Source organism: Penicillium taxi (assembly GCF_028828555.1).
Source record: "Penicillium taxi strain IBT 34144 chromosome Unknown utg000004l_segment0_segment0, whole genome shotgun sequence".
Lineage (NCBI taxonomy): Eukaryota > Fungi > Ascomycota > Eurotiomycetes > Eurotiales > Aspergillaceae > Penicillium > Penicillium taxi.
In genome coordinates this window covers 2660749-2687494 of record NW_026643206.1, presented here as the reverse complement: position 1 = coordinate 2687494, position 26746 = coordinate 2660749, and the positions used below count along the sequence as shown (strand labels likewise).

Sequence of the window (26746 nt, the reverse complement as noted above, 5' to 3'; positions counted from 1 at the left end):
TGGGCTGCCCGCCAAGATGAGCACCTCAATAATCAACATTCAGCGTGACAGTAGGTCTCCAGTAGCCGTTGCTCCCCTCCTGACATATGAGCCTAATCTTGGATTCCTTTCTGCAGTCATCAAGACAACTATTCGCAATGCAGTCGGCAACGACGTGAGTTGCTCCTCTCCCCTACCCTTCGTACTGGCCTACGCTGACGCCCCCACCCCCTCGTACAGTGGAAAGTGTTGGTGGTGGATGAGAACAGCAAAAAGCTGATCAATGGTGCCATCAAAGATGAAGAAATCCTCAATATGAATATTTCCAGTAAGTCTCATACTCCGTTAAATTTGCGGCACAGCTTGCTCAACACTATCGTTACTCTGCAGATGTTGAGCAGATCGATCATCGACGACCCTTCAACCCGGACATGGATGCTTTATATATATTATCTCCAGAGGCACATGTTGTGGACTGCCTCATGGCTGATTTTGAGGTCAAACGATATCGAAAGGCCTTCTTGGTCTGGACTTCATGTCAGTGAACGGCAACCTTGGGAATTATGCAGAGTGATTTGGCTGACAGTTATAGTCCTTGACCCGCAGCTGCGTGCCCGAATTGACCGATCGCAAAATGCGCAAGATTCAATAGCTGATTCTCGCATTATGAACATCAACTTCTACCCTCGAGAGTCACACCTGGTCACTTTCCACGACCCATGGAGCTTCCCAGTGCTCTTCCACCCCGACTGTAACCATTTGATTAGAAGTCATCTTCAAGACCTAGCGCAAAAGGTACAATTATTCTCGCCTTGGCATAAACATGGAGAGTTTTGATGCTAACTTGAACGTCAAGATCGTCTCGCTTTGCGCCTGCTTGGGCGAATACCCAGTCATTCGGTATTATCGGCCACGAGCCCCGACTCACGAAGCTGGTGTCCTCTGTTCTCACCTGGCACGGTTCATTCAAACCGAACTAGATCAATTCGCGCAATTCCAGCGGGACTTTCCTCCGCCGTCAAACCGCCCTCGGGGCGTGCTAATCATAGTAGACCGTTCTATGGACGTTTACTCGCCGTTACTTCATGAGTTTACATACCAGGCTATGTCACACGACCTGCTACCTATTAAGGATGGAGATAAAGTTACATACAAGACAATTTCGAATCAAGGAAAGCCGAATGAGGAGGTGAAAGAAATGGTGATTGGTGAAGATGACAAGATTTGGGTGAAATATAGGCATATGCACATGAGGGATGTGCTGGAGAAACTTGGAGCAGATTTCGCCCAGTTCAGAGCCGCGAACCCACAATTTGCGGAAGAGTACGTGTTCCAATATACCCTTTGGTTTATATTGTAACTGACAGGACTTGCAGCAATGACAAAACCAACGTGAATACAATCAAGGATATGCTGGGTGGTCTGACCGAATTTACCGAGGGCAAGGATGCTTATACACTGCATTTGAGCATGGCAGAAGAATGTATGAAGTACTTCCAGGCTCGCAAGCTTATAGAAGTCAGCTCTATTGAGCAATCATTCGCTACTGGCCTGGATGAGAACTACAAAAAGGCGAAGAACCTCGCAGCGCAGCTTGTGCAATTACTAGACGATGACTCTGTCACTCCTCCTGACCGACTTCGGCTTCTGCTCCTGTATATCATCTACCGGAATGGTATTCTAAACGGTGATATCCGAAAACTCATGGCACACGCGCAGCTCGCAGGCAATGACGGAAATGTCATCGCTAATCTTGACCTGCTCGGTGTACGTTCTGAGAAGCCACTGAAAGATGACAAACCTCCAGTCCAGCCTCTGTTCCACCGACGACCCCCCATACCAGACTCCGAAGAACTCAGTCTGAGTCGTTATGAGCTAGGACTTAAGCAAATGCTAGAGGAGCAGATCAAAGGCACGCTGGACCCAACCATCTTCCCATTCACAAAACCCCATACGGATCACGATGGTGGCGCAGCCACCCAGGAAATGATATCACAACAAGCATCTCTACGTAGTGCCAAGCCTACGTGGGCACGCACTCGGTCCACCGATCAACCTCGTCAACGCATCATCGTCTTCATGGCTGGAGGTGCTACACACTCTGAGTCACGCACCTGCTATGAAATCTCTCAGACCTACGGCCGTGATATATTCCTCGCCACGAGCCATATGCTCACCCCCGGGCTGTTCATGCGCCAAGTTGGTGACCTCAGCGTCGACAAGCGTCGTCTAGACATACCCGCCGAAAGACCGAAACCTACAGCCCCCGCTTTTCTATTCGAGCGCGATACACCTCCTGCGCCTCTGCCTCAACAAATGAAGAAGCCAGTGGCCAAGTCACCCCTGCCACCACAAGCACAAATGTCCAATTTGTCTTTGGGCTCAAACGGCCACCAAACACCCCCTCCGTCCTCAGGCAGTAAAACCTCTCACAAGGACAAGAAACACAAAGATAAGAAAGACAAAGACAAGAAAGACAAGGAGAAGAAGTACCGTTTCTTCTAGGGTTGTTGACTGGGCATATCTTCATTCAGCGCTGTTTTGATATCATCTTTTCCTTGTCCTTGGTCGGTCTGGTCCCGAGCATTCAGAGGCGCTTTTCTTGTTTTCAATATTCGCTGATTCAGCTACTCGCATCTTTCCGGTATCTATGTTTTCTCTATGGATATATGATTGTATCCATAGAGATTGTAAGAGAGAATGAGCTAAGCTAATACTAGTACAATACATTACAACCTTGAATACCTATTCCAAAATTGTAGCTCTTCGATTTCGCTATGTCATTTTACGAAGAAGAAGTATTACTACTACATCAACAAACGTTAAAATTCACCAGGTGGTCTTTACGGTATACCAATGAAGACTATATCTCCCTGCCAGGAGCTATAACCTCCAAGGGTGGACAAATGGGCTAGACTAGCAGGTGTTTACTTCAACCTGCAGGGGTCTGGACGACGAAAAAGTCCATCCTGACAACAGTTAAGCTGCCTCTACTCGTGGGGTGTAACTGGCTATCAAAAGTCCGGACTAATCTTTGTCGAAAAAGTGGTTCAGTAAGGAGTATAAGATCGGGAATAGGTCGCTGTTGCACTCTAAGGCTTGAACAATCAATTACTGGATGCAATTCTTGTGCACAGATGTCTCATTGAGAAAGCGATAATGATGACATGAACCTTCAAGTACCATTGCATTGATAGCTAATTCCCTAGTAAGCTAAATAAATGTTTATTTAGGTTGCTCCACTTTTGATATCAATACTAACCTAACCTCTTTTAGTCTGATATCCGTATCCTACTCCGTCCCACTTACCTAGGTAACATACGCTGTAGAACCAGACAATTTAGGCCTGAAACTCAGGCAACTTCGCCTACCATGGAATTCCTACAATATATCCGACAAAAAGGCCTCGTCACCATAATCCGATATCTCTCTTCACCAGGCCCAACAGCAACCCCAGACGAGCGAATAAGCATTCCCTCTCGAGATGCAGAGAGGATAATAACAGTCCACATCTACCGCTCAAAGTCCTCTAAGCCGACCCCAGTCTTAGTAAACTTCCACGGGAGCGGATTCGTCCTCCCATTACACGGCAGCGACGACTTCTTTGCACGCTACATCTCAACCGAAACTGACTACACCGTAATCGACTGCGCGTACCGGCTCGCACCAGAAAATCCCCATCCAGCAGCAATCAACGATGTGGAAGACATAATCAAATGGGTCGTTTCTCAGCCGACAGAATTCGATATCTCGAAAATCTCCATATCAGGCTTTAGCGCCGGCGCAAATCTAGCGCTGGTAACTAGCTCGGTCGTCTTTAAACAGGGGACTTTCCATAGTGTTATTGCGTTCTATCCTCCTACGGATCTCGCCACTGATCCTGCGACAAAGGTTGCGCCAGATACGTCTGGGAAGCCTATTCCTAGTTGGATGGCTAATTTTTTTGATGATGCTTATATGCCGGCTGGGCTTGACAGGAAGGATCCCACTGTTTCGCCGTTTTATGCTGCTGGTGAATGGTTTCCGGATAGAATGCTCTTTATCACTTGTGCACGCGATAATCTCTGTCATGAAGCTGAAGCTCTTGCGCAAAAAATCAAGGCTGTCCCTGGCAAGGATGTCGTCTGTATGAGAATGGATGGTTGTGATCATGGGTGGGATAAACATTGTAAACCTGACTCAAGGGAGGAAGAGGCTAGAGATAAGGCTTATAGCTTGGCTAAGCAGATATTACAAGGTGGCATCAATTGAGAGGGACGGCTATCAGATCTCAACGTTGAAGGGTTTAATTGACGTATCCATGTGCTATCCTGTCAACGGATAGTACTACGTAGACATATATCATGAACCAGCTGGTAATTTATCTCTATCAAAGATATCGAATTGGACAGAAAAATGCAAGGAGACTAAAAGAATAAGTCTGCCAGCGTGAAAAAGTGAGAAGAAACATAATAGCCATTCATTAAAGATGAACCTAGAAATCCATCTTAAGCCTCTTCTCCATCTCATCATGGAAAGTAGGCGGTTCCCGGAATTCGTCACCTAAGAAATCAAGTTAGCAATCACGCCCAGAGCTAGACTTAACTAGACTTAACCAAACAGCAGATAACATACCATGGAAGACATCTTCCCAACCAACCTCTGTATCCCGACCTCCAATCACCAAGATATCCTCGTGCACATTGCCACCCTTGAGACCACCAAGCACAGCTGGGCGGAATGTACTATCACGCACGATCTTCAGCTCCATGCCACGACGAACGGGCTCAGCAATTCCGTAGGCCCGGCGCAGGGACTCCATTTTCATTGCATCTTGGGTTGCGCGCCAGGCGAGCAGGCGGGCCTCGAGCGGGTGTGCCGAGGAGGTGATGTCACTGGCGACTGGGTTGTTGGTGGAGGAGGCTGTAGCGGTGGCGGGGAGAGTGAGCTTATTGCGGAGAGTGTCAGGAATACCGGGTGCTGATGGGGCGCCCTTTGAGGGCCGGGTGTGGCGGGCTGTGGTGTTGGAGGTATGGTTTGCGGTGCCAGCTGCGGGAATAATGCGGAGAGACTGGATAATTGTCAGTCATATGGGAAAGGAATCAAGTAGAGCTCTCAATTTTAATTGCTGATATAGCTCTCTTGCAGGTCATGGCTTATACGATGGGAATGGAGAGGTTCTTCGTGGCTTCACTATCGGCTTGATATGACATAGGGATCTGGGGCTCATAGCTTGATAACGTACCATGATGATGGGTGCAAGAGCGTTTCTTTTGACCTTTCAGTTACTGGCTTGATAAGAAATCAAAGTTAAATATTGCAAAAAGTTTTCAGGAATGAATGAAGATACAATAAGAAGTGGTGGAGATGACAGAGTAGTAGGAGAGCACAGCATCATTAGGCAGCGCGTCAAGCTTCTCCGGCAGCGCACAGCCACCACTTATGCAACTGGTACATCGTATATATGAAAGTCACGTGAAGACTTCAATCCTAATCCGCAATTCTGGGCCGAGCCATCATCCAAGACATCAAATTAACCACAATGTCCCAATTATTTTCACCATTGGCCCTCCAGGCCTTACGGGCTCTTGTACAGCGCCCAGCTCAATCAACACCTCTCCGCACCCTCACTACCTCCGTCAGTACCTTCCGTTGTCCCGCGATCACATCCCGCTTCAATTTCCAACCCGTCTTCCGCACCCCGACTGCTCTTTCAATCACTGCCAGCCGCCAATTCTCCAGCTCGCCTATTGTTCGCGCTACTTACAATCAAGTGCGCCGTGGCTGCCGTATTGGCCAGCGTGCACGTCGTGGTCGTTCGCCGGCATTGAAGGGCACGCCTTCCTTGAAGGGTGTTTGTCTTAAGATCGGTATTACGAAGCCTAAGAAGCCTAATTCTGGAGAGCGAAAGACTTGCAGAGTGCGGTTAAGTTCTGGCAAGGTTGTCAGTGCGATCATCCCTGGTGAAGGTAAGCAATTTCGCTCTTTGTCGAGGCTTTGGGTTTAAGATCTACGGCTCTCTTGCTGCGGTTTGGATCTATTCTTGACCGTAGTGGGAAGTGGACATGGGAGATCTTCACTTTGTTTAGGCGTGTCTATAGAGCCCTGGCTAATTTGGTTGTAGGTCACAATATCCAGCAGCACAGTGTCGTCCAGGTCCGCGGTGGCAGAGCTCAGGATTGTCCTGGAGTGAAGTACCACTTGGTTCGTGGTGCCAGCGATCTGGTAAGTTCAATTTCCAATATTCTTCAGTAATCAGCATCTGGACTAACAGGCACTTCCAGGGTGGTGTTGGAAGCCGAGTATCCAGTCGGTCGAAGTACGGAACCAAGAAGCCCAAGAGCAATTAAGGGATCGAATTGTCGCTTTAAGGCAATAGCTACTCCGTTATGTCTTTTTATTGTATGTGTAATATCGGCGATCTCATTTAAATCGAATGTATCATTAAGAAGTAAAATTTTGAACCTTTTTTTTTCTTCATTTTAAGGAACTCGTAGCTACATCTATACTGTGAGTTAAATGTAGAAGTTTAGTAAAAACGTTGCTCACCCCTTGGGAATCGACTCGTACTCCATGGTGTATGTATCCAAGACTTAGGAAAGAGATAGGAGCGCCGATAGCAATCGAGATAGTAAAACAGAGCAGGTATCGATATCGGCTTCCTAACAAAAAGATAGCAAAAATTGAACAGAAAAAGAGAAATGAAAGAGCAAGAGGTGAAGGTAGGCAAAGAAAAAGCCGCAAAGTACTTTTCACGCAATCAGGGCCAATTGACCAGGCGAATTCAATTAATCATTCCAGCCCTTGGGCTTTTGCAGGTTGTTGACCTCGTACCAGTGATTAGTGCCTGTAGCAAGATTAGCAGATGCATAAATCAGTATAAACGTAGAGTGATTACTGACAGGAGTAGCCTTTCCAGTCAAAGTTTTCCTCTGGCTTGCAGTTGCAGCGGAGGTCCAGCCTCTTCGTCTCCTCAGTCGGACAATGTGTGAAAGGTACGTGGTAGTAGGCAATCTCTTCCCAGAAGTGGATTTGCTCCTTCTTCAACAGGATCGATGCGGCAATAGAGTGGACCGGTGCGTCACCCCATCGCTCGTAGAAGAATCCACCATCCTGATCTAACTGGGAGAAATAGTCGATGTACGCCGGGGACCGCAACCACTCCAGGCTACCAATCTCGAAATTTGACCACTAGAAGAAGATAAATCAGCATTGCTGGTTTGTTTAGCGGGAAAATACCAGAACTTACGAAGTGACACTTGTTGTAGGTATCACCATTGTTATCGCTGATGAAGTCCATGGCGTTGCCACTGGGAATGTACTCAGGGTGCTTTTTCACAAATCCCTTCACACTATCCCACAAAGTGGGAATTGTCTCGTAGTACTCCAGCAAACTGATGACAAAGCTGTACATCTTGTTGTTCTCTTTCATATAACGGAAGGGATCCAGAGAAAGATCACAGTAGAGCTGGATGCTGGGTTCAACACGCCAGTAATACTCATAGTTCATCATAAGGGGGTGACGAAAGAAGAAACCAGATTCATAACGGCACATATGGCGATAGCTCTCGGAGTCACCGTAGATGATCTTCTTGCGACCCATCTCCTCGCGCACTTCCTTCGCCTTGTCCTGGTCGATCCACTCGGGGTAGGACCAATGTTCATTGGGAATCAGACCATAGTGGGTAGTACCGGAGACGAGTGCGGTGGTAAGCTTCTTGAAGTCATCGTCAAACTCCTTGTCGTTCAGGAAGACCCAATCATAGTTATAGTTTCGATTAAATCGGTCCTCGATCGTGCGGATGGAGTTGGCGATCTCCCAAATGTCGCTGTTACGGGCGAGGGTCACAAATGTGGCATTTACTCGCTCGGCGCTGTGAGTGCCATTGGTCTGGAATTTATGGTCCTTGAATTCTTCGTATGAAGAGGAGGTGTGGGTTAGAGGTCGGGAGATTGCGGCGGGGGTTGGAATCTGTAGAGAGGATCGGGAGAAGAAGTAGAAGAATGTCAGGCCCTGAAGATTCCCAGGTTAGCGCGCAATCTGGTAATTGGAGCAGCGGCTATGAGAGCATATCATTACTTACCACTAGGACAAACGCTATGTAGCGAGTATAGCGTCCTGAGATCGACATTGTGGTGGGGATAGGGAGGTCGACAGAAGGGGCCGCGCTCGTCAAGTAAGGAAGTAATGAAAACGAATGTAAAGAGTGTTCAGGCCAACGAAATTGATGCCCACACTAGTAGGGAAAACACATATGAAAAGATAGATTGGAATAAGATAAAATAAAATAAAAAGATAAAAAATAAAAAGATAAAAGATAGAAAGGAGAGGTTTCAGGTTTAGATAGGTATTAGGGGCGGAGAGGAAAGCAAAGGCCGCGCAAGACAATGGCGACAACCGCTTGCAGCCGCGTATGTTATTGTTCTGGTTTCACTGGATGAGATACTATAGTTATGGAGTGGTTGTTATTAATATTACCTTGACTTAAGATCAGTCCCTATGATGTAAATTCACCTTTTTCTCCCAAGGTTGTCGCTTAGTTTTAACCATTTTAACAGGCTGTTATTTCGGGACAAATTGAGGTTATGTGAGATTGCCAATTTCCCCCCAGATGACGCTAATTATACTAGGCGGAGGCATTATACAATTTATATTTCATTTGGCATGGTGATAGCGTATAATGGCATGTCCAATAATAGGGTGAGCAAAATATAAGAATATAATAAGCTCTTCAGGGTCGCAAAGGTTAAGTAGACTACCCTAGAATATAGGCTTATCAATCAAGATATAGTATATTTATTTACTCCTTGTTTCTTATTACGAAGTCCAGAAAGGGACAAGCTTCTGAATCTAACTACTTAAATGCATGTGACTTAGGGCTAGATCGACCTTCAAAGGTATACTCAGCTCATTTACTCAGATTCACCTCACTTCTGTAACTTAAAGGCACGTATCTACCAGGTAATATTTCAAGCTGACATCTGTCAAAGATGCCCAGGTGTACTACCTAAGTATCTAGGTACACTGATTTTTTGAAACCTAACATCATTTTATACCTAGGTAGTAATTATCCTTGAAGTCTTCACTCTTACATGGGTAACCAAGCAATGAACAGCTTCCTAGTTGGATGTAGCAGTAGCCAGCCAGTACCTAGGCAGATGTAAAGGCAATTGATCTTCAAGATTATACACAGTAAATATCGAAGCTATCATCAACAGGAGTTAAGAACCGAATTCAATATTACTGCCTGAGGCACCCGCACTTAGCGTATTCTTCCTTTCCTCTCCTTCCTCTCCCCCCACCATTATCTTACTCTGTATCCTTCTCCATTTCTAACCCACATTACTTACTTATTCTTAGTCAAAGAGACATGTCGTTCTTTGGCTTTGATACTACCCTGCCCAGGGATCGCGACCATGGTCCTCCGGCACCTAAGGGTTTCTTCGAGAACCCTGATCCCTTCGCCGAGGTGGCTCGTGCGACCGCGCAGGATTATGACGAGTGAATATTATCTACTGTTGAGAAGATCTGAACTTCTAGCTAACAATTCTCGCAGGCTCGACTTTGAGGATACCTATGATGGGTTGGGTGATCAGCTCGATAACGACCAGGATGTCTTTAACGACGATACCTTCGGGGGCGGCGAAGCTAGCTCTGGCAAAGTCGGCCGTGACTTTGACTTCTTCGGCAGAACTGCCCAGGTAGCTGATGCAATTGGCGAGGAGCAGGTTCGGTTTAGTTTACAAAATCCATCAGTCGCTGCTCCTCCCTACGATGAGCACCCCACTGCCCAGATGCCCGTCGTCGAACAGACCCGTCGCTCGGGTTATGAGAAGTATTCCGATCCCGGATACATTCCCGACCTACAGGCCAAATCAAGCGTTTGGGGTATTCCTAAGAAGCAAGACCCAATTCCTACAACATCGGCTGCACGGACTATGTTGAGCTTGGAGGAGGTGGAGGCACAAATGCGCCATCGCCTCCAGTCTGCTGCACAAATGCCACCGCAATCAATTCCTCAATCGATGCCTGATCAGTCCTACTTGCGCCAATACCCAATGCCTACATTTCCTGAGGGCTTCCCCAATCTGCCCCCAGAGCTCATACGGGCACAGCTTGAAAAGGGTGTGCTTCCTCCGCCGATGCCCCCCCACCTTCCCCCAGGTATTCAGGAAATGTATGGTGGACCTGTGCCACCTCTGTCAGAGGCAACCCTGCAACATCTGCAGAATAATCTTCCTCCTCAGAACATGCCCCCACAGGGCTCACGTTATCCTGGCCCACAGCGACAGCAACAGCAAAGCCAAAGACAACATCAGCAACAGCAACAGCAACATCAACATCAACATCAACATCAACATCAACAACAGCTGCAACAGCATCTTCAACAGCAACAGCAGCAGCTCCAGCAGCAGAACATGGCGCCGCCGCCCACACGCGGGACCAATGGTGGATTACCGGTGATTACCAACCCGCAACAGCTCATGCACCTGACTGAGGAAGAACGGAATGCTTATCTCGTGGAGGATGCGAAGCGGGCAAAGCGAAACCACAAAATATTCCTTTTGTCGCGAGGCAATGGCCTTATGACCCCCCAGGACAAGAACTTCATCACCCGCATTCAGCTTCAGCAACTGGTCGCGGCAGCTGGAAACGTTGCGGATGCCGATCCAGAGGCTGTGTTGGCCGAGGACTTCTACTATCAGGTCTATAGTCAGATTCGCGGGGCACCTCGCCAACACCCTCATCAGCCACTTGGCCACTTTGCTCAGACTTATCTCCTCCAGACCGGAAATCGAGTCGGTCATGGGCGCCGAGGATTCCAGGGTGCAGACAATCATATGCAGCGGATGCAACAACAAGTTCAGCGTGCAGTCGAGGCAGCCAAGGCCAAGCCTAAGAACAAGCAGCTTATCATCGAGGGCAGCTTAGGCAAGATCTCATTCAGCAACGCCAAGGCTCCAAAGACGATGCTCAGCGTCAAGCGGCCCGACTCCGAGGCACCTCGTCCCAAGAAAGTGCCGTTGAGCTCCAGCGACAGGAAATCAATCCTCACCAATATTGAGCGAGTTTATACTGCTCTGATGGCAATGGAAGACATGGAGCGGACAATGCCACCGCCGCCAGATGAGGACGATGCAGAAGCTATCCAAAAGCATGTTGAATGGAGACAGAATGCCCATACCATCAACCGCAAACTGTGGCGGTCCCTCAAGGTCATGGAGCCTATTGTGCCCAATTCCACGACTCCCCATCCCTTCATCGCATTTTTGTCGTACCCCAAAGGAAAGAAGGCCATCCCTCGTATTTTCCGTCACATCGACCAAGAACAACGCGTCACCATCCTCACCATGATTGTGGTACATTTGGATAGCTTGGATGTGGTTCACCTGGCCCAACCCGCACCTGGTGAGGCTCAGCCGCCTGTTGCTGTCCGTGAAGCCATTGACCTGTTCTCACTGGCCGTCATGCCCAGCCTGCTGGGCTATGTGAACGAGGCCCCCTTCCACATTATCATCGGTCTTTTGGGACTCGTCATTGCCCAAACCCATGTGGCAATTGTTGCCCGCACCAAGGTCGGACTGGGCATTCTTACCATGTTGCTCAGTCGCGCAGAGATCGTCAAGGAGGCCGGACAGGCTCCAGATCGTGATTGGCAGCAGTGGGTCGAGAAGTTCAACGTGCTTTTCGATACCCTAGAGCCCTTCTTGGCCAACCTCTTCCCTGGGTCAATCAATTCAGGCGATGATATGTACGTGTGGCAGTTCCTTGCCGCCGTTGGTATTGGTGCTAGCCCTGAGCAGCAGCAACGTTTGGTTATTGCTGTCAAGTAAGTGAACCCAACTCCAAAATTATAATAACCGATACTGACTACATTCTTTAGGGATCGAGTAATGGAAACTGTCAGTTACAGCAAGACTCTTCCCGCCGATATGTCCAGCCAGCGTCTGGGAAATGTCAACCTCTTCATGCGGGCCATCGGCCTGGATGTTGAGCTCCTCGGTTGATTGAGGATAATGTGATTTTACTTTAATGTTGAACCTACGCGTGCTTGCCGATATTTTGACCAAGGCTCACGAAACTAGTGTCTGAGATCTAGACTCAGCTGAAGCAGGATATCTTAAGACTTCCCCCTCCCATATTCCTCTTCATCCTCCCTCGTCGGGATCAAGTTTACAGTGTCGGAATTCGCCGAAAACGAAAACGTTGCAGACCACACAGATCTCTTAAGATTGAGAAGAAGACAGAATCATCAGGATCAAATTCAAAAAACCCTGAACGTTTGAAAGTCGAACATAGCGCGTTCTTTTTGTTGTGTATTATTTCCATAGCTTTTATCAACTGAGTATAGCCTCAACTTTTCGTTCCTGTGGGTACGAAGTACTGGGGCTTACATGAAAATGGACCCTATCCGCATGCGTCTGAAATGTCTATAAAAGTACTCTTTGATCCACCACTATGAAACTGAAGTTGATTTTGGAAACGAAGGAGTCAAGAGAGGACAACAATGCCATATGTCCATATGATGTCTATCATTATCCCATTATGGGTTCTACAGTGGGTGTGATCCCGCGATCTGCAAGTACAGTAAATAGTAAGCGGGCTGATGAACTCGTAGTTCATCCAACCAGAAGAATAAGAATCACAAGGTGTCTACAGATCGGACCTATCAAAATACCATTTCGGCTAAAATAACATGCCACAGTATTTGGGATAATTAAAGGGTCTCGGTCCCGTCATTGGGTGATGATGACGGCTGCCGTTTCCATATTTATCCCCCACCATCAATTTCCCCTTAAATGCGCCCTTTGTCCACTTCCTCTTCTGTTCTCTCTATTCTCTATCACTTACCTTTCATATCCTAATCTACTTCTCCCCCTATCTAATTCGCCCTTCTTTTGACCATAATGTCTGCTGGTTCTGTTCTTGTCACTGGGTACGTTTACTAACTAACCCCTCTTAGCTGCATGTCTCAATTGACCCCTCTCTCCACAGTGGCACGGGCTACATTGGCTCTTTCACCGTCCTAGCTCTTCTCGATGCTGGATACAAGGTTATTGTTGCTGATAACTTGTACAACTCCTCTGTCGAAGCCCTAAATCGCATTGAACTCATTAGCGGCAAGAAGGCCGAGTTCGTCGAGCTTGATCTTATCAACTCCAGTGCCATCGACAAGGTATTCGAGGACCACCCCGACATTGACAGTGTCATTCATTTTGCGGCTCTAAAGGTATGGTCAGAAAACAACAACCCATTGGTATACATTCACTAACCTTTCTTAGGCTGTTGGTGAGTCTGGAGAGAAGCCTCTGGACTACTACACTGTCAATGTTACCGGCAGCATCAACCTCCTGCGCTCCATGATCAGCCACAATGTTACCAACATCGTCTTTTCCAGCTCCGCCACCGTCTACGGTGATGCCACTCGCTTCCCCAACATGATCCCCATTCCCGAGGAGTGCCCTCAGCTTGCCACCAACCCTTACGGCAGCACCAAGATTGCTGTTGAGATGGCCATCACCGATATTATTAATGCCCAGCGTAACAACGCTATCAAGGCTGGCAAGGAGGACGAGGCCAAAAAGTGGAACGGTGCTCTGCTCCGCTACTTCAACCCCGCTGGTGCCCACCCCAGCGGTGTCATGGGCGAGGACCCCCAGGGTGTCCCCTACAACCTGTTGCCACTCCTGGCCCAAGTCGCCACTGGCAAGCGTGAGAAGCTGGCTGTCTACGGTGATGGTACGCGCTTTGCTCCCTCTTACTCTCCAAGTCTTTACTAACGACGTTCCTCCTCAGACTACAAGTCCCACGACGGCACTGCCATCCGTGACTACATTCACATTCTTGACCTGGCTGACGGCCACTTGAAGGCCCTGAACTACCTCCGCGCCAACAACCCCGGTGTCCGCGCCTGGAACCTGGGTACCGGCAAGGGCAGCACCGTCTACGAGATGATCAAGGCTTTCTCCGCTGCTGTCGGCCGTGACCTCCCCTACGAGGTTGCTCCCCGTCGCGCTGGTGACGTCCTTAACTTGACTGCCAATGCCAACCGTGCTATCAAGGAGCTCGGCTGGACCCCTACCCACACCCTCGAGCAGGCCTGCGAGGATCTCTGGCTCTGGACCAAGAACAACCCTGAGGGTTACCGTCAGCAGCCCCCAGCTGAGCTGGTGGCTAAGCTGCAGAAGTAATAATATAATCGCTAGGCCTGTATCATCTCAAAAGATTCTGTGGTATTACGGCATAATTGTGATATGTAGGTAGAATATAACGAATCTCTTTTCTTCATCCGTGTTCAGGTTTCGAAACCTTGATAAATATACTGTATTTCTTTCTACTTTTTTTTCTTTCTAGAAGCACCAGTATAAGTAATCTATAACCCCATCATACTGAATCAGGCTTTGTTCTTGCGCTGCCGCCTCGACCCAGCACTCTGCGCCTTCTCAGAAGCAGTCTCCTTGCGAGTTTTCTTTTCCTCCTCAACCTCCTTTTCTTTTTTTTCCAAAGCCCTCTTAACAGCACCCTCCTTCTCTGCCTCCTCAATCTGCTTCTCACTAAACTCCCACAGTCTCTTCCCGACATCCTCATCCTTGATATCAACCCGCGCATAGTCCATCTGCCGACACTCCTTAACAAGCCATCCACCTTCACCACGGCCATAATCCTCATCCATAGCCGCAGTGAGAATACTCTGCGCACCCTGACTAGGCGACTTCAAAATCAACCACCACAGCGGCCAAGTAATAAGATACAAAAGTAGTCCCCACAGCGACCCACCAGTAAGCCAGCGCCTAGTACCAGGTGTACGCGAAAGACCCGGATCAACAACAACAACCCGCGTACAGCTAGGAAGACCATCGGGCCGCTTATACTCGTTCAAATGGCGCTGAAATGAATGGGCGAATGCCATAAGAGCAAATTTGCTCAATCCGTAGATTCCCTTCTTGTTCGTAGCACCAGCTTTCAGGGAAGTTCCAGCTGCTCCGGCAGGAATCCGCTTCACGCTTTCCAATTCGAATTTCGCGCCGATGTAGCTTGCGCAAGTGGCGAAGATCACGCGTACGTCTCGGTGGGCGGGCTGGACGCGGAGCGCGGGACTTAGGATACTTAGGAGGTGGAAATTCGCCAGGTAGTTTATCTGCCACTCTTCATCTATGCCGTCTGGGGTATTCTTGTGTGCGCCGGATGGGACGGCTGTTGCTCCACATAGAATGACGGCGTCTATGCGGCGCGGTGGCGCATTATCGATCCATTTTGTAGCGAATGTGCGGATGGAGTGGAGCGAGGCAAGATCTACTTGCTCAGCCCAGATATTATTGTTTTTAGTTGAAGTGCGGAGGTCGTCGATGTATTCAACTAAGAAAGCGTCTGAGGGAGGTTGTTTGGTCAGGAGGACTATTTGAGCTCCGCGGGCGGCGAGTTCTTGGACGACTGAGGCTCCAATTCCAGATGTTCCACCCTGTTTAAACAAGTCAATTAGATATACTTTTTTGGGTCGGTGATAGGGGAGTTATGAGTTAAGTACCGTTATCATCACTACTTTAGAATGCCATAGTCTTTCAGCGCTGCTGCGAGCTCCGCCGAAGTAGTATTTCAGCGCGGCGATTAGGAGGATCCATGGTGTTGTACGCAGGACTGTCCATGAATATGGGACTGATGAGAATCCCTCTGTGAAAACCTGTACTACAATTGGGATGGGCATATTAAAAGGGGGGAGGTGACATAGGAGGAATAGGGAAACTTCCACCTGTTCGTAAAGCCGTTATCATTATCGCCTTATCGGTTGAGCTCTTATCGCCCCACACTTCAACTAGTGTTTACTCGTGGTCCTGTAGGCTGTGCCATGTCACTGATATTTACAGATTCAATAGGGGGATTCCGCCTACTCAGTGCCCCCTATATCTCAAGAATCTGAAATTTTCCCAACTGCCTTATTGGAAGGACGCTGGCCGGCACCCTCCTCCCCGACGAGCCTGAGCTTAGGAACCTCCAGAGCCTAAGAATTTAGAAGCCATTCGTGAAGTATGCAACGAGCAGCTGGGCTGAGCTGGCAAAATTCCCATTTGATGTTCACTTTTATATTCAATTTCATATTCACTTTTTCGGTTGTCATTTGGAGATATCAGAGACGAGATTCTTCCTTCTTCAACCCTTCGACCTCTCCTAGGGAACCTCTTAAAAGGGACTATCGATGGCAGTGGCCAGATCAACTCCTGAGGGTCATCTTTAGGATGACCGCCTAACTATGTGTACGACAACCAGCTTGACGAGGATGCTAATGCAACTTGGACAGGTAATATGCATTATAGGCATCGGGTTGCATCGCAATACTCAGCATTCAAATATTTGTTGCCATGTTATCCTCGAAGGCTGTCATATTCTCTGGCAAACCAAAACTCATGTTATATTCTGATATCAAGATGCCAGCAGCGAGTATTCGCCAAGTCACATCATCACTTGCAACCCTCTTCAGGGCCACGGAGAGGATATTACCAACCTTGAAAGCTTTTTTGAGGAAGGGGTTAAAACCTAACCATTTAACAAGTTGAAGAAGTCAGAAGTCACTACAACTCCTTATGATTCTTGCGTCATCATGTCGATACAAACACGAAGCAGAAATCAACTAGGTAAGAAAAAAATTCACTTTCTCTCGTCATTTCAAATGTTCATCAGCTCTTACTCTAGCTTGCCGACGCAGAATTGCAAACGGAATCGGTATTGAGGCTCATAATTTTGCGAAGCTTCGCCCTTTCATAGTCATCCGCAAGCGATTATTTGGGCTTCGAGTCACAGAATGACAATCAAGCGACTACCTTACAGCGGCAAAAATGAGCCCTGTACGGCAATCTTGGAGCTAAAGAACACTTTCGCGATCAAGTACCCTTACCCCAAATCAAATCTGCTGAAACAAGGTTCAATCAAGATCTGCAGCTATTGGATGAAGTGGAAAATAAACAGACCACTGATAAACAGTGGACACATCTGCCTTAACACCGCATACCCGATTCAACTTATGAGGTTTAACACATCGGGAGATAAGTCTTCTACATGAACGGCATCTCAATACTTACAAGCTATTGGCATTGATGAGCCTACGAGGAAGGATCATACTCTTGGAGGGCATATGCCGAGAGTTTAGTAATGCCTACATGACTGGGGGTCCAATACCCTAGTATCAGAAGTTGTTGGGAAGACTACAGCCTACAAGAAATTACCCACTGAAGACAAGAACAATGCCTTGGGAAAACATCATTGGGTGTACCTTGATGGACACTTGGCTAATGTATTTGCAGGCCCAGTCCGAACAACAACGGCAAACTTGGAAAATGGAATGGGCCAAAATCTATATAACCGGTATATTGTACCCCATGAAGATGAACCATGATTCCAAACCTTGAAGCTAAACCTTGAAGAACTTCTCAAATATAGTTCCCGTCGCGCTACCTATCGAGTACATTTACAGGATCAACATGCACTTCGCTTCGCAGTTCTTGTGGTCTAAGAACAGCTCAGGCTCCCAATTTCCACTTTTTTCTGTTAAGATGAGCAAGGACCATGTCTAGGGCTTACGGTACGCTAACTAACCTTGGAGGTAATCATCGTGTATGTTGATCATGAGCGCGAAGCACTAAGATTACAAGCTCCTCTCGAGAATCTTTTGTCTTAGTCGATAAGGTCGACAAGATGATGAAATCGGAAATTACCCCAGACTTCGAGGAAGTAAGTTCCTAGCAACCTTTCCTCGCGCCGAGAGTAGTCTCGGCAATTATAGTATCAACTAGAGCCACTAGTTTTATCTTCCCAACACAGTTTCCCTTCTTTCAATCCTTCATCACAAGCCTTGGAATCTTTCCAGGGAGATGGTTACAATATGGATCTACGTTATCACAGCAAGGTTGTTGTTTTCCAACCCATCTATTCAGAATCCCATTGACGCTGTCATCACTCTGGCATTTGACTTGCTCTAGTACTCAGTTCTGACTCCGATCTTCGCTCTTGAAAGGCAATGTAAGCTTTCATCTGAATCACTGGGGCTAATTATTCATTAGACACGACATTCCCTTTGAACCTTGGAATTGGATCTTCCTCTGTGTAATGGTTGAAGGCATATTTTCTTCAAGAACGTTGGCACGGCTATTCGTATACATTGAAGCCGATTGGCTACGGCTGCTCATGTGCTTCCCTGAGTTGTGATTCTAGTAAATATGGAGTATATTCATGAATTGAGAATATTGATTGGAAGATATCCAGTAAGAGAATATCAAAGCAAACCCAAAGGCTCGGGCTCGGCTCAAAACTTCAATTGTATGCTAAAAAAAAAACACCGTCATTAAGTATCCATATCCGTAGAAGTGGGATGTCAGGGTCATATACACTACGGAAGAGAGATGAATAAAAAAACAAAAGGACAAAAACCCAAGGAAGATTCATAGATACAGAATGTTTCGGGAAGAAGCCAGAAACAGGAATAGACACGATGAAAAGGAAAGTGGTGAGTAATAAGAGACAAAAAGAAGAAAATAGGTCGAATGGGATGGGTATATAGATGGGAAGGCGGTTAGGAAGGCGGATTTATATCAGGACAAGGACAAGGACAATCAAGGCAAAAGACCAAAAAGACCAAAAAGACCCAAAACCAGAGGGAAATTCAAGCGAGCGCGAAAGTCAAGAACATGGTGTGAAAGGATCGTCGGGCGAGAGCGAGGAGGATTGTTTTGGTTTCCATGTACAGAAAAGGCATTGAGCAATATTGACGGATTATGAATTTCGAAGTTGGTGGGTATGTTGACGACGAAAGAACTGTTGAATAAGGTGAAAAGCAGGAAATCAATAGGATCTGGAAGAAAGCCAATTCTCGAACGGCACTTCCGAGAAACTCTTTCAACATTAAAATGGTTAGAAGCCGGATCCTGCATCCAGGCAGGGTAGGCCAGGTCGTTGAGGGCTAGAGGGTAATGGGAGGGTGAAAAAGGAAAGGGGGGAATTCAGTATCGATCTCTCCATATCGCACCCACGGCAAGGAACTCGTTGCAGACTCATAGTATAACACAGCGACATCCAGGACTGCGCTCGCTGGTCTCGTTTTCACGGTTGTACTGCGCCTTGGCACCCTTGGCATCTTCCTCGTCGACGATTTCTTGTGGCTTGACAGTCATATGTAAGACATTGGGAGCATCGTGGTTGAATTTCGATTCTATTCGCAAGCGTTAGGATCATTCAATTTTGTTGTGTCGTTTTTCATGATCATACCAGACAAAGGGGACTTATCAACCAGCAATTTCCCAAAAGAGATCAAACGAATCGAGCTAGGAGAGGACGGACGGGGTTCCCAGTCTTGAAAATCAGACATCAGTGATTGTCTCCTTTTTCAAATAGTAATATTGCACTTACCATCTCGCCACTCGCGCCAAATCAACTCCTTAAGAGTATAAACGCTCATCGCGAACGGATCATGATTCTCAACGTTAACATTACGCTTACGCAAGTATTTCCCATCGATAGTGAATGGGTGTCGCGATCCAGTAGTCAACAGTAGCGTAATAACTAACGAAGGTCCCGTATCCTCGGCGTCGGCCTCGGTTTCGACCTCCTTCGAGGTGTCGTCGGGCTTAGCCAGAGACCCAGCCAACTTCGGCTCCTCGGTATGCATTGAAGTGGATTCTGTTTGAGTTTGTGCGACTGGTGTAATACCAGCGGTTGTTTCGCTAGGAGTTTGAGTGCCAGTTGTTGTCACGGGGGCGACGCTTTCGCCACCGTTTGCGGTCGTTGCGGCTGCGGTTTCGGATGCGGTCGCGCTTTGATTCGCTGCGTCTCCAGATAGAGGTGGGAGAGCAGAGGTAGGTGCACTTGCGTCAGCGACAACAGTATTGATGGGTGATGTGATTGAAGATTCTGTGGATTGCAGTTGAGTTGGAGAAGTGGTTGCCCCCGAATCTTGGGCAATAGCGAACGAGTCTATGTCTGTCTCTGTCTTTAGGTGCTCGGTTGAAGACATATCTGTGCCCTGACAAATTGAAATCCCCTTTGATAGGAAAAAGCGATCAAATTGTTGAAATGTTGGATGAGGGGGGGTGTAGTGGTGGAAAGCAAGGTTGATCGCCCGATCGGTCCAAGGGTCTGAGTTGACTGATTGGGCGAACGCTGCAATAGTACGAAGTGATGCTTTTTTTGTCGGGATCAGGAGATTATTAGAGTACAGCACTATTATTGCAGGGATAAAAAGATAAAAAAGACGAAAAGACGAAAAGACAAGAAGATGGAAATATGAAAATATTGGGGGGAAAGAAGTCCAGGTAAAGGGGATCGGCAAGAAGCTTCTGTAGTGAAACCGCAATGGAGACTATGAGATTGGATTCCCCACCTAAGAAAAAAAGCTCCTATATTGAAATTGTCCCTTTTGCTGATTTTGCCTAAGCCGGTTTGTTCAGGAGTCTAGACTCCTTTTAAGGATAATACTCTATGTCATCATTTATGCGAACCAGTGGATATGAAGATCTAGAACCTATAGTAAACACTGATCTCAGTTGGACTGAATACTCTTTTTAAAATTGAATATATAACCTCCAATGCTTAGAGCCAGCCAGCATACTGCTCCAAGAATTCAGTCTTCAATCCTTCAGATCCATGCCGCACACCCAATAGTCGAACCTTGCCAATCTTGCCTCCAAAGTCATCCTCTACGGTACTTTGATAGTTTTCGAAAAGCTCGTTCAGTCGGGGAATCACAGCCGTATCATCCTTAATCAACAACACAATGGCATCGTACCCTCCAGCACCCGGCACAACTCCGCCAATAACGCCATCGATCTCAGAAACCCTGTCCAGCAGCTCAGTCTGGACACTAGGTTCGATAGGAACTCCTGAACGCTGCGTCATGGTGCGAATATGCTGCCGCGTGCGCTGGAGATAACTGCTGATCTCGGAGAATTCTGCATCAGTGTTGGAATCGGGGTGTTGGGCGAGACGCTTCAGCTCCTGTCGCAACCGCTCATTGTTGTTCTGTAAGCTGGCCCAGAGAATATCGGCCTCTTGCTGGTTTTCTTTCCTCCATTGCAACACCTTCCGCACCATGGATGGCGTCTGAGAGCCACAGTCCACGTCACACAAGACCATCTGCATCCCGCGCGGGAGCTGCATACCAAAATCCACGCACTCTGTATCCCACGAGTGCGCTGGGTTGGCGTCCTCGACAACGGCGAACAATCGCTCTTCGAACCCGGCTGACCCCACATCGCCCACTGACTCTAGGATCGCGGGCGAGAATCGCTTATAGAGACATGATCCGTACACAGCAGTAGCGACATCGAAGCCGGAACCAACCTTTCCTTGCGCCGCGCAGTGTGCGGCCTGAGCTAGGTTGTGGAGCTTGTCACGGCCACCACCGAGGTCATCGGCTTGCATAGTACGGTGGATAACCAAGGCCGAGACGAGAGCGGTGACTAAGGCAGCTGACGAACCCAGTCCCGTCTTATGGGCCTCTGAGAGAGGAATACCGAAATTAGAAAAGCGGCCGCCATACTCTTGAGCGGCGGAGCCCTTCGATGTAGAAGTCTCGGAGTAGTAGTCGTTATCACTCATGATGGTAACAGATAGAGAGCCGAAATCTTTCGAGTCAGCGACGTAACTGATATAAGTCAAAGCATAGCTAACGGAGGTCTCGACGAACGGATTCCGAGGTCTGGATGTGATGGAGAGGTTAGCTGTGAAAAAGTAGATGGAAATGAAAGCTCTTACCCATTGCCCTTCTGGATAACTTTCACTCCACCGCCATTCTCACAGCGCTGGAAAGTATACTCCCAGACAGCATCCACAAACTGGGGTGATCGTACAACAATAATATCCTCCTGCTCATCACTGCCAGACTCAGTCTTGCTATGCGCCGGACCCCGTCTCAGCTGCTGAACAACGACATGGATGCGCGCATCGAGGGCGAACACCGTTCCAGTATACTTGCGATCGAGGACAAGGTAGCCGCCGGACAAGAGGACCTTGCCTGGAGCCGAAACGGCCATCACGGAAGATGGTTGAGGCATTGAATATCGAAGGGATGGAGGGAAAGTGGGGAAGAGGGGGGGGGAGCGGATAGACTACGACAGTGCTAGCTGGAGGTTTAGGCGGAACGAATAGAAATGGCGACGGGAGCGGACTAGAATCTGCGTTGTAGATGTTCTCATGCCCAATAGGGGGGAATGTAAAAGGTCAAGTGGCTCCAATCGGTGGACCTCAGGCAAGGATGTATCTAAATCCCCTAAACGGGTTAGCGTGGATCTGGGCACATATGGAAAGTCCCGAGTCTTAGCATCTTTCAGTACATCTATTAGAGATCTCTTTTGAAACTACCTAGATACAATTATTTCATCGGTGACTTCAGTAAAGGCGAATTACCCTCCATAGACTACCCAGGTACTTTCTCGTAGACTAAACACGAAAGAACACTAGTAAATACACGAAGAACATGGGAACATTCCAAGTATTGTTAATTAGTTTATCGGAAGATAAAAGACAATAGATCATAACTGGAAATAATATCAGTCGTCATTCGATCGATGTCACACATGCTTATTAACGAAGTTCTAGACCTTGTAAGTCGATGATGCACGTCATTGGCACCTTGAAGGCGAGGGCGGTTACATACAAACAGAAATCAGGGCTTGTAGGAACTGGGCAAGAAAATCAAGAACGTTTGATCTACTTAGCATCTTCGGCATTTCAGTGTTTGTTGTGTAATATCGGCTTACGATCAATTAATGACTTCAGTGTACTGGCAATATCTAAATACCTAATCTGTAGGTATTATTAACTTGTATTTGTAGGATTTTTCCCAAGCTTTCAAGGCTGGCATTTCTTAAGGTCTTCCAAGGGTGAAATAGAGCAATATCAGATTTAAAATACTATCATTCCATTCATGAGAACTAAACTATTATGAGTGATGCTATAGAATTGATATTCAATTCCGCTGGTATGGGATATATTTTAACAGACTCCATAACACTGCACCAACGTCGCAAGAAGGTTACAAAAAAAAAAAGGGATAAGAGAAGGACGAAAACCCACAGATGGAAAATAAAGTGAAAGAAAGATGAAAAATGTAGAAAAAGCCGAACTCCCAAAGCCTCTAAGCTTTTGAATTACTGTACAGGGTATTTGTATTGGTGGACCAGTTGACGGGAAGCGTGAAGAGCGGTACGGGGCGTGAGTGGTAGTATGAGGGGCTGTGGTGGAGTAGAGCGAGCAGAATAAGAATTTGGTGGCGTTGGCGTTTGGCGTCGCAAGATCATCTACTCCGATCTTTTCAACTTTCATAACTTCATGCCTTGGGCTTCTGTGCAATGATGCTGTAAGATGTCGTGGCAAGACGCATGACGTCCATCTTGACGAAGGCCTGACCGTCGAGGCACAGGCGGTTAATGAGAGTCTTGAAGTGTTTTGGCAGAGCATGGACCCTGACTAGACCCAAAATGCACTGGCGCAGAGTGCGGAAGTATAGATCAACGGTGTCGATGAGAGGGGCCTGAAGACCGTCGATAGAGGCGTTTTCAGAGATGACGATTTCGAAACCGGCTTCTTTTAGCGCGGACTCCAGGGTCTCCTGAGTGGGGGTACCGACGGCACCAATCAGAGGCTTGACGCGGCGCATAAGCTCGGCGTGCTCGGGATTAGATGCGTCATAAGCGGGGAGACTGATCCAGTCCAAGAGGGATATCTTGGAGCCGGGCTTGACGACTCGGAAGACTTCTTTGAAGAGAGCGGGAAGGTCCTTGCACAGAGAAAGTGCTTGGATCTGGTAGAAGGCGTCAAAGCTCTCATCGGCGAAAGGCAGAGGGAGGGTGTTGAAATCTTGGACGACAAAGTTGTTCTTCAGACCAAGCTTGTTGTTGAAGCTCTGTGCTTGGCCGATCTGGTTGGGATCAATATTAAGGCCAGTGACTTGGGCACCAGTGTGTTGGGCCATGTGAGCGGCAACGCGGCCACGGCCACAACCCAGATCTAGAACCTTATCTCCGGCAGTGAGGCCGATGTTCTTGGCAATCGATCTCTCATAGAGGATCTGGTTCTCGAGGCAGCCAGTCTTCTTCTTCATCCAGGGAGGAATGTACATCTTTTCCACGTCACCGAGAGCGCACAAGTGGTTGAGAACTCCATAGTAGGACTTGAGGCAGTCGCCGACCTTTTCCTGATAGTTGGGGCCCAGAGTTTCAATCATCTCCTTCTCGTTCGACCAGTCCACGTTGTAAATGACGTAAGAAGCCATGAAGTCGTCGACCTGTTTAGGAGTCAAGTTGGTGAGGTATCGGAATGAAGTCCAGAAAGACTTCCAGCGCTTTGGAGAAGCCGAGTCATCACCACCCTTGTCGTTCTTGCCCAGTGCCGTCACGAGAACCTTCTGCTTCTGTTCGGTGATCTCATCAACGGAAGTGTCGCTCTCAGAGCCACGATCATTCGGGCTTGGGTGAGAATCGGCGGGTGTTGTCACCGGGAGCGCTTCAGTCGCCATTATTGAAACAAATAAATATAATCAGGTAAAAGGTACTATGATGTACTAGGGGTAAAATAGGAGTATTAAGGGAAAAGAGAGTGAGGAGTGGGGTGGTGGTTGGTCTTGGTGTTTAACGGAAACCGATATGTATATACTCAAAATAAAAACAGTCTGCAATGGGGTTGGGCTTGAATTTATAAGCAAAGTGCGCCCCAAGAGATCCTCGCTCTCCACGATCCCTAAAAGAAAAATCTGTACTGCCGTGAGTAATAGAGAGAGGGCGGTCAAGAGCGGATTGTCACCGGATCTGGATCCTCTTCCCGGCTATCCCGGCAGGTTGAGTTGAAGCCGTTAATACGGGGATGGCATCCCGGATCTTTTATTTTTATTTGATTTAAGGCAAATGACTCAGATCAGGTAGTGAATTTATCCCGATCTATCCATACTTATCTCCCCTCGATATTCGTAGCCATCAATGTCGTGTAGATAGATATACAGACAAGGCACGGATGAAGCGGGACCCCAATTAGACCAAAAAGACCAAAAGACCCACTTAAATTCCGATATACGGGAGTACTTTGTACTACTCTCTATTTTCTGTATAGCGCTGTAATAGTTAGGTACGGAGAACCCAGTACTACACAGTACGTACGGCGTAACTTATATATACTTTGCAGTATTTTATTTTATTGATTTCTATCTAATATAGTGGACATAACTACTCATAGCCCCTTTACAGCTTAATACCCAATTGTTGGGATTATACTCTGCATACAGCCGATTATGCAAGCTGCTCATAGTCCGTTCTATAGTGGCGTCATTCCTACCATCTCAGAACCAAAACCAAAACCAAAACCAAGACACGGTAAATCGGCATATAAAATGGAGATAAGGGTAAAGGCAAATAAAGGATGTACCGGTAAGGCTTATGATCGGGAAAACTTAAATTACCTTCGAGAAGCTTTCCATTGTTCCTTTTTTACCCGTTTTCCTCTTTTCTCGTTCGGATATATAGGAACCGTGGAAATGAGGAAGAAATTCAAATATATTAAATTTAGATCTTACTTAAAGCGGCCCCTCGTGGCCACGGCGTTAAATAAGTGGATCACAGGATTGAATGGAAGACGAGGTAAGAGTTATTATGTATCCACCAGACCAAACAATCTATTAGAAATGACTCCATATGTTACTTCATAGTCCCGCCTTCCCGTGTCACGTGTCACGCCTGATCTAGTATTATGCTCCTTTTGACTGGCGCTGGAGCGAACCTTGGGTCTATCAGTAAGCCGGTGTCGGTCCTTCAGTATCCTCTTTTATTCACCAAATTTTTGATTTGATCTTGGCGTTTGCTTTTCGCTCCAGGGGTTGTTACGCTAAATCCATATTTACCCGGAGCTTCCCGTCTATTCGGATATAAAGGACATTTGAAGATTGAAGGTCTAGCTGGGGATATTGCTTTGTTTCCAGATTCACTTCGATTGCTCTATCTAGGAATCTTCTTCTTTCATCCGTGTCATCCGTATATCTATAGGATATCCTTCAAGTTTCACTGCTATCTCCTGGAGTATACAATCAAAATTATATCAGAAGATCATCAAATGATGTCAACTCATGGCACGACAACAAGTGGATCAAAACGAAATTTCTTCTCTCGAAAAGCGCCCTGGTAACCCCTTAGATCAACAGAATTATGCACCAAATAAGCCCTCTGTCTCTCATTATCCCTTTTAGGAGCTACACTATGTCACCTTAGTATGTACCTATGCTAAATATTATTTGTACTCACGCTATTAACCCAGACCTAGTTATCCGTCCGAAACCTCCGGATATCAATATAAAAGTCATGCCATCCTCAAGCCATGGGATTTCAAAATTTCGCAAATTGGTTTTTGTTTTTCCTGGACCTTTAAATCCATGTTTTGATTAAGGACAACCTTCCGAAGGTCGTTAGCGCCCATTTGTCTAGGTTCCACCATTCATCTCTTTTGATGCCATCACTCAGCATTTCCAAGCTTCCGTGTGGAGTCTTTACAGTGGACCTTGAAAATCAACATCCATAACTATCTATCACACGCTCAATTATACAGCATGGAAGCTTGGCGCATGAAATCGATACGGATTGAAAACATCGATACAGTACTAGGTATTGATGAATGCAATCAACTTCCTTTCTGGCTCCTTGCGCACTGACTCCGAAGGCCGCGATCCGACTAATGATTCAGTTCTGTGTCAGATACTCCGTGGACGTTTGTTTGAATTATTACCGTGCCTGATAAGCAATCACCTAGCCAATAACCATCCATGCACAG

General features: G+C 47.2%; 11 protein-coding genes across 11 annotated transcripts; 5 read left to right on the top strand and 6 right to left on the bottom strand.

Annotated features, from left to right (window-relative positions):
- Positions 1-16: 16 nt before the first annotated feature.
- On the top strand, positions 17-2484 carry N7495_005919 (Sec1 family protein; the record flags this gene model as incomplete). The annotated part of the gene is made up of 6 exons (XM_057208570.1): positions 17-154; positions 220-307; positions 370-516; positions 572-774; positions 836-1302; positions 1356-2484. 6 exons carry the CDS (start codon positions 17-19, stop codon positions 2482-2484), a joined length of 2172 nt encoding a protein of 723 aa, XP_057062344.1.
- An 867-nt stretch (positions 2485-3351) lies between these two features.
- Positions 3352-4230, top strand: N7495_005918 (putative esterase/lipase; the record flags this gene model as incomplete). Its single annotated transcript, XM_057208569.1, has 1 exon — positions 3352-4230. One exon carries the CDS (start codon positions 3352-3354, stop codon positions 4228-4230), a length of 879 nt encoding a protein of 292 aa, XP_057062343.1.
- A 223-nt stretch (positions 4231-4453) lies between these two features.
- On the bottom strand, positions 4454-5206 carry N7495_005917 (proteasome maturation protein; the record flags this gene model as incomplete). Its single annotated transcript, XM_057208568.1, has 3 exons — positions 4454-4521; positions 4594-5029; positions 5204-5206. The coding sequence occupies 3 exons, from the start codon at positions 5204-5206 to the stop codon at positions 4454-4456; spliced, it is 507 nt and encodes a 168-aa protein (XP_057062342.1).
- A 294-nt stretch (positions 5207-5500) lies between these two features.
- N7495_005916 (mitochondrial 37S ribosomal protein uS12m) lies at positions 5501-6308 on the top strand (the record flags this gene model as incomplete). The annotated part of the gene is made up of 3 exons (XM_057208567.1): positions 5501-5927; positions 6083-6183; positions 6243-6308. 3 exons carry the CDS (start codon positions 5501-5503, stop codon positions 6306-6308), a joined length of 594 nt encoding a protein of 197 aa, XP_057062341.1.
- A 438-nt stretch (positions 6309-6746) lies between these two features.
- Positions 6747-8090, bottom strand: N7495_005915 (glycosyltransferase family 15 protein; the record flags this gene model as incomplete). The annotated part of the gene is made up of 4 exons (XM_057208566.1): positions 6747-6805; positions 6861-7149; positions 7208-7972; positions 8043-8090. 4 exons carry the CDS (start codon positions 8088-8090, stop codon positions 6747-6749), a joined length of 1161 nt encoding a protein of 386 aa, XP_057062340.1.
- Positions 8091-9329: 1239 nt separating this feature from the next.
- On the top strand, positions 9330-11967 carry N7495_005914 (deadenylation-dependent mRNA-decapping factor PAT1; the record flags this gene model as incomplete). The annotated part of the gene is made up of 4 exons (XM_057208565.1): positions 9330-9460; positions 9516-10149; positions 10351-11789; positions 11844-11967. The coding sequence occupies 4 exons, from the start codon at positions 9330-9332 to the stop codon at positions 11965-11967; spliced, it is 2328 nt and encodes a 775-aa protein (XP_057062339.1).
- A 900-nt stretch (positions 11968-12867) lies between these two features.
- N7495_005913 (NAD-dependent epimerase/dehydratase family protein) lies at positions 12868-14151 on the top strand (the record flags this gene model as incomplete). Its single annotated transcript, XM_057208564.1, has 4 exons — positions 12868-12896; positions 12956-13190; positions 13243-13699; positions 13757-14151. 4 exons carry the CDS (start codon positions 12868-12870, stop codon positions 14149-14151), a joined length of 1116 nt encoding a protein of 371 aa, XP_057062338.1.
- A 203-nt stretch (positions 14152-14354) lies between these two features.
- Positions 14355-15662, bottom strand: N7495_005912 (putative oxidoreductase; the record flags this gene model as incomplete). Its single annotated transcript, XM_057208563.1, has 2 exons — positions 14355-15419; positions 15486-15662. The coding sequence occupies 2 exons, from the start codon at positions 15660-15662 to the stop codon at positions 14355-14357; spliced, it is 1242 nt and encodes a 413-aa protein (XP_057062337.1).
- Positions 15663-18996: 3334 nt separating this feature from the next.
- N7495_005911 (uncharacterized protein) lies at positions 18997-19955 on the bottom strand (the record flags this gene model as incomplete). Its single annotated transcript, XM_057208562.1, has 3 exons — positions 18997-19154; positions 19211-19294; positions 19352-19955. The coding sequence occupies 3 exons, from the start codon at positions 19953-19955 to the stop codon at positions 18997-18999; spliced, it is 846 nt and encodes a 281-aa protein (XP_057062336.1).
- Positions 19956-20530: 575 nt separating this feature from the next.
- On the bottom strand, positions 20531-21993 carry erg8 (phosphomevalonate kinase; the record flags this gene model as incomplete). The annotated part of the gene is made up of 2 exons (XM_057208561.1): positions 20531-21638; positions 21695-21993. 2 exons carry the CDS (start codon positions 21991-21993, stop codon positions 20531-20533), a joined length of 1407 nt encoding a protein of 468 aa, XP_057062335.1.
- A 1274-nt stretch (positions 21994-23267) lies between these two features.
- On the bottom strand, positions 23268-24455 carry N7495_005909 (class I SAM-dependent methyltransferase; the record flags this gene model as incomplete). Its single annotated transcript, XM_057208560.1, has 1 exon — positions 23268-24455. One exon carries the CDS (start codon positions 24453-24455, stop codon positions 23268-23270), a length of 1188 nt encoding a protein of 395 aa, XP_057062334.1.
- Positions 24456-26746: the final 2291 nt, after the last annotated feature.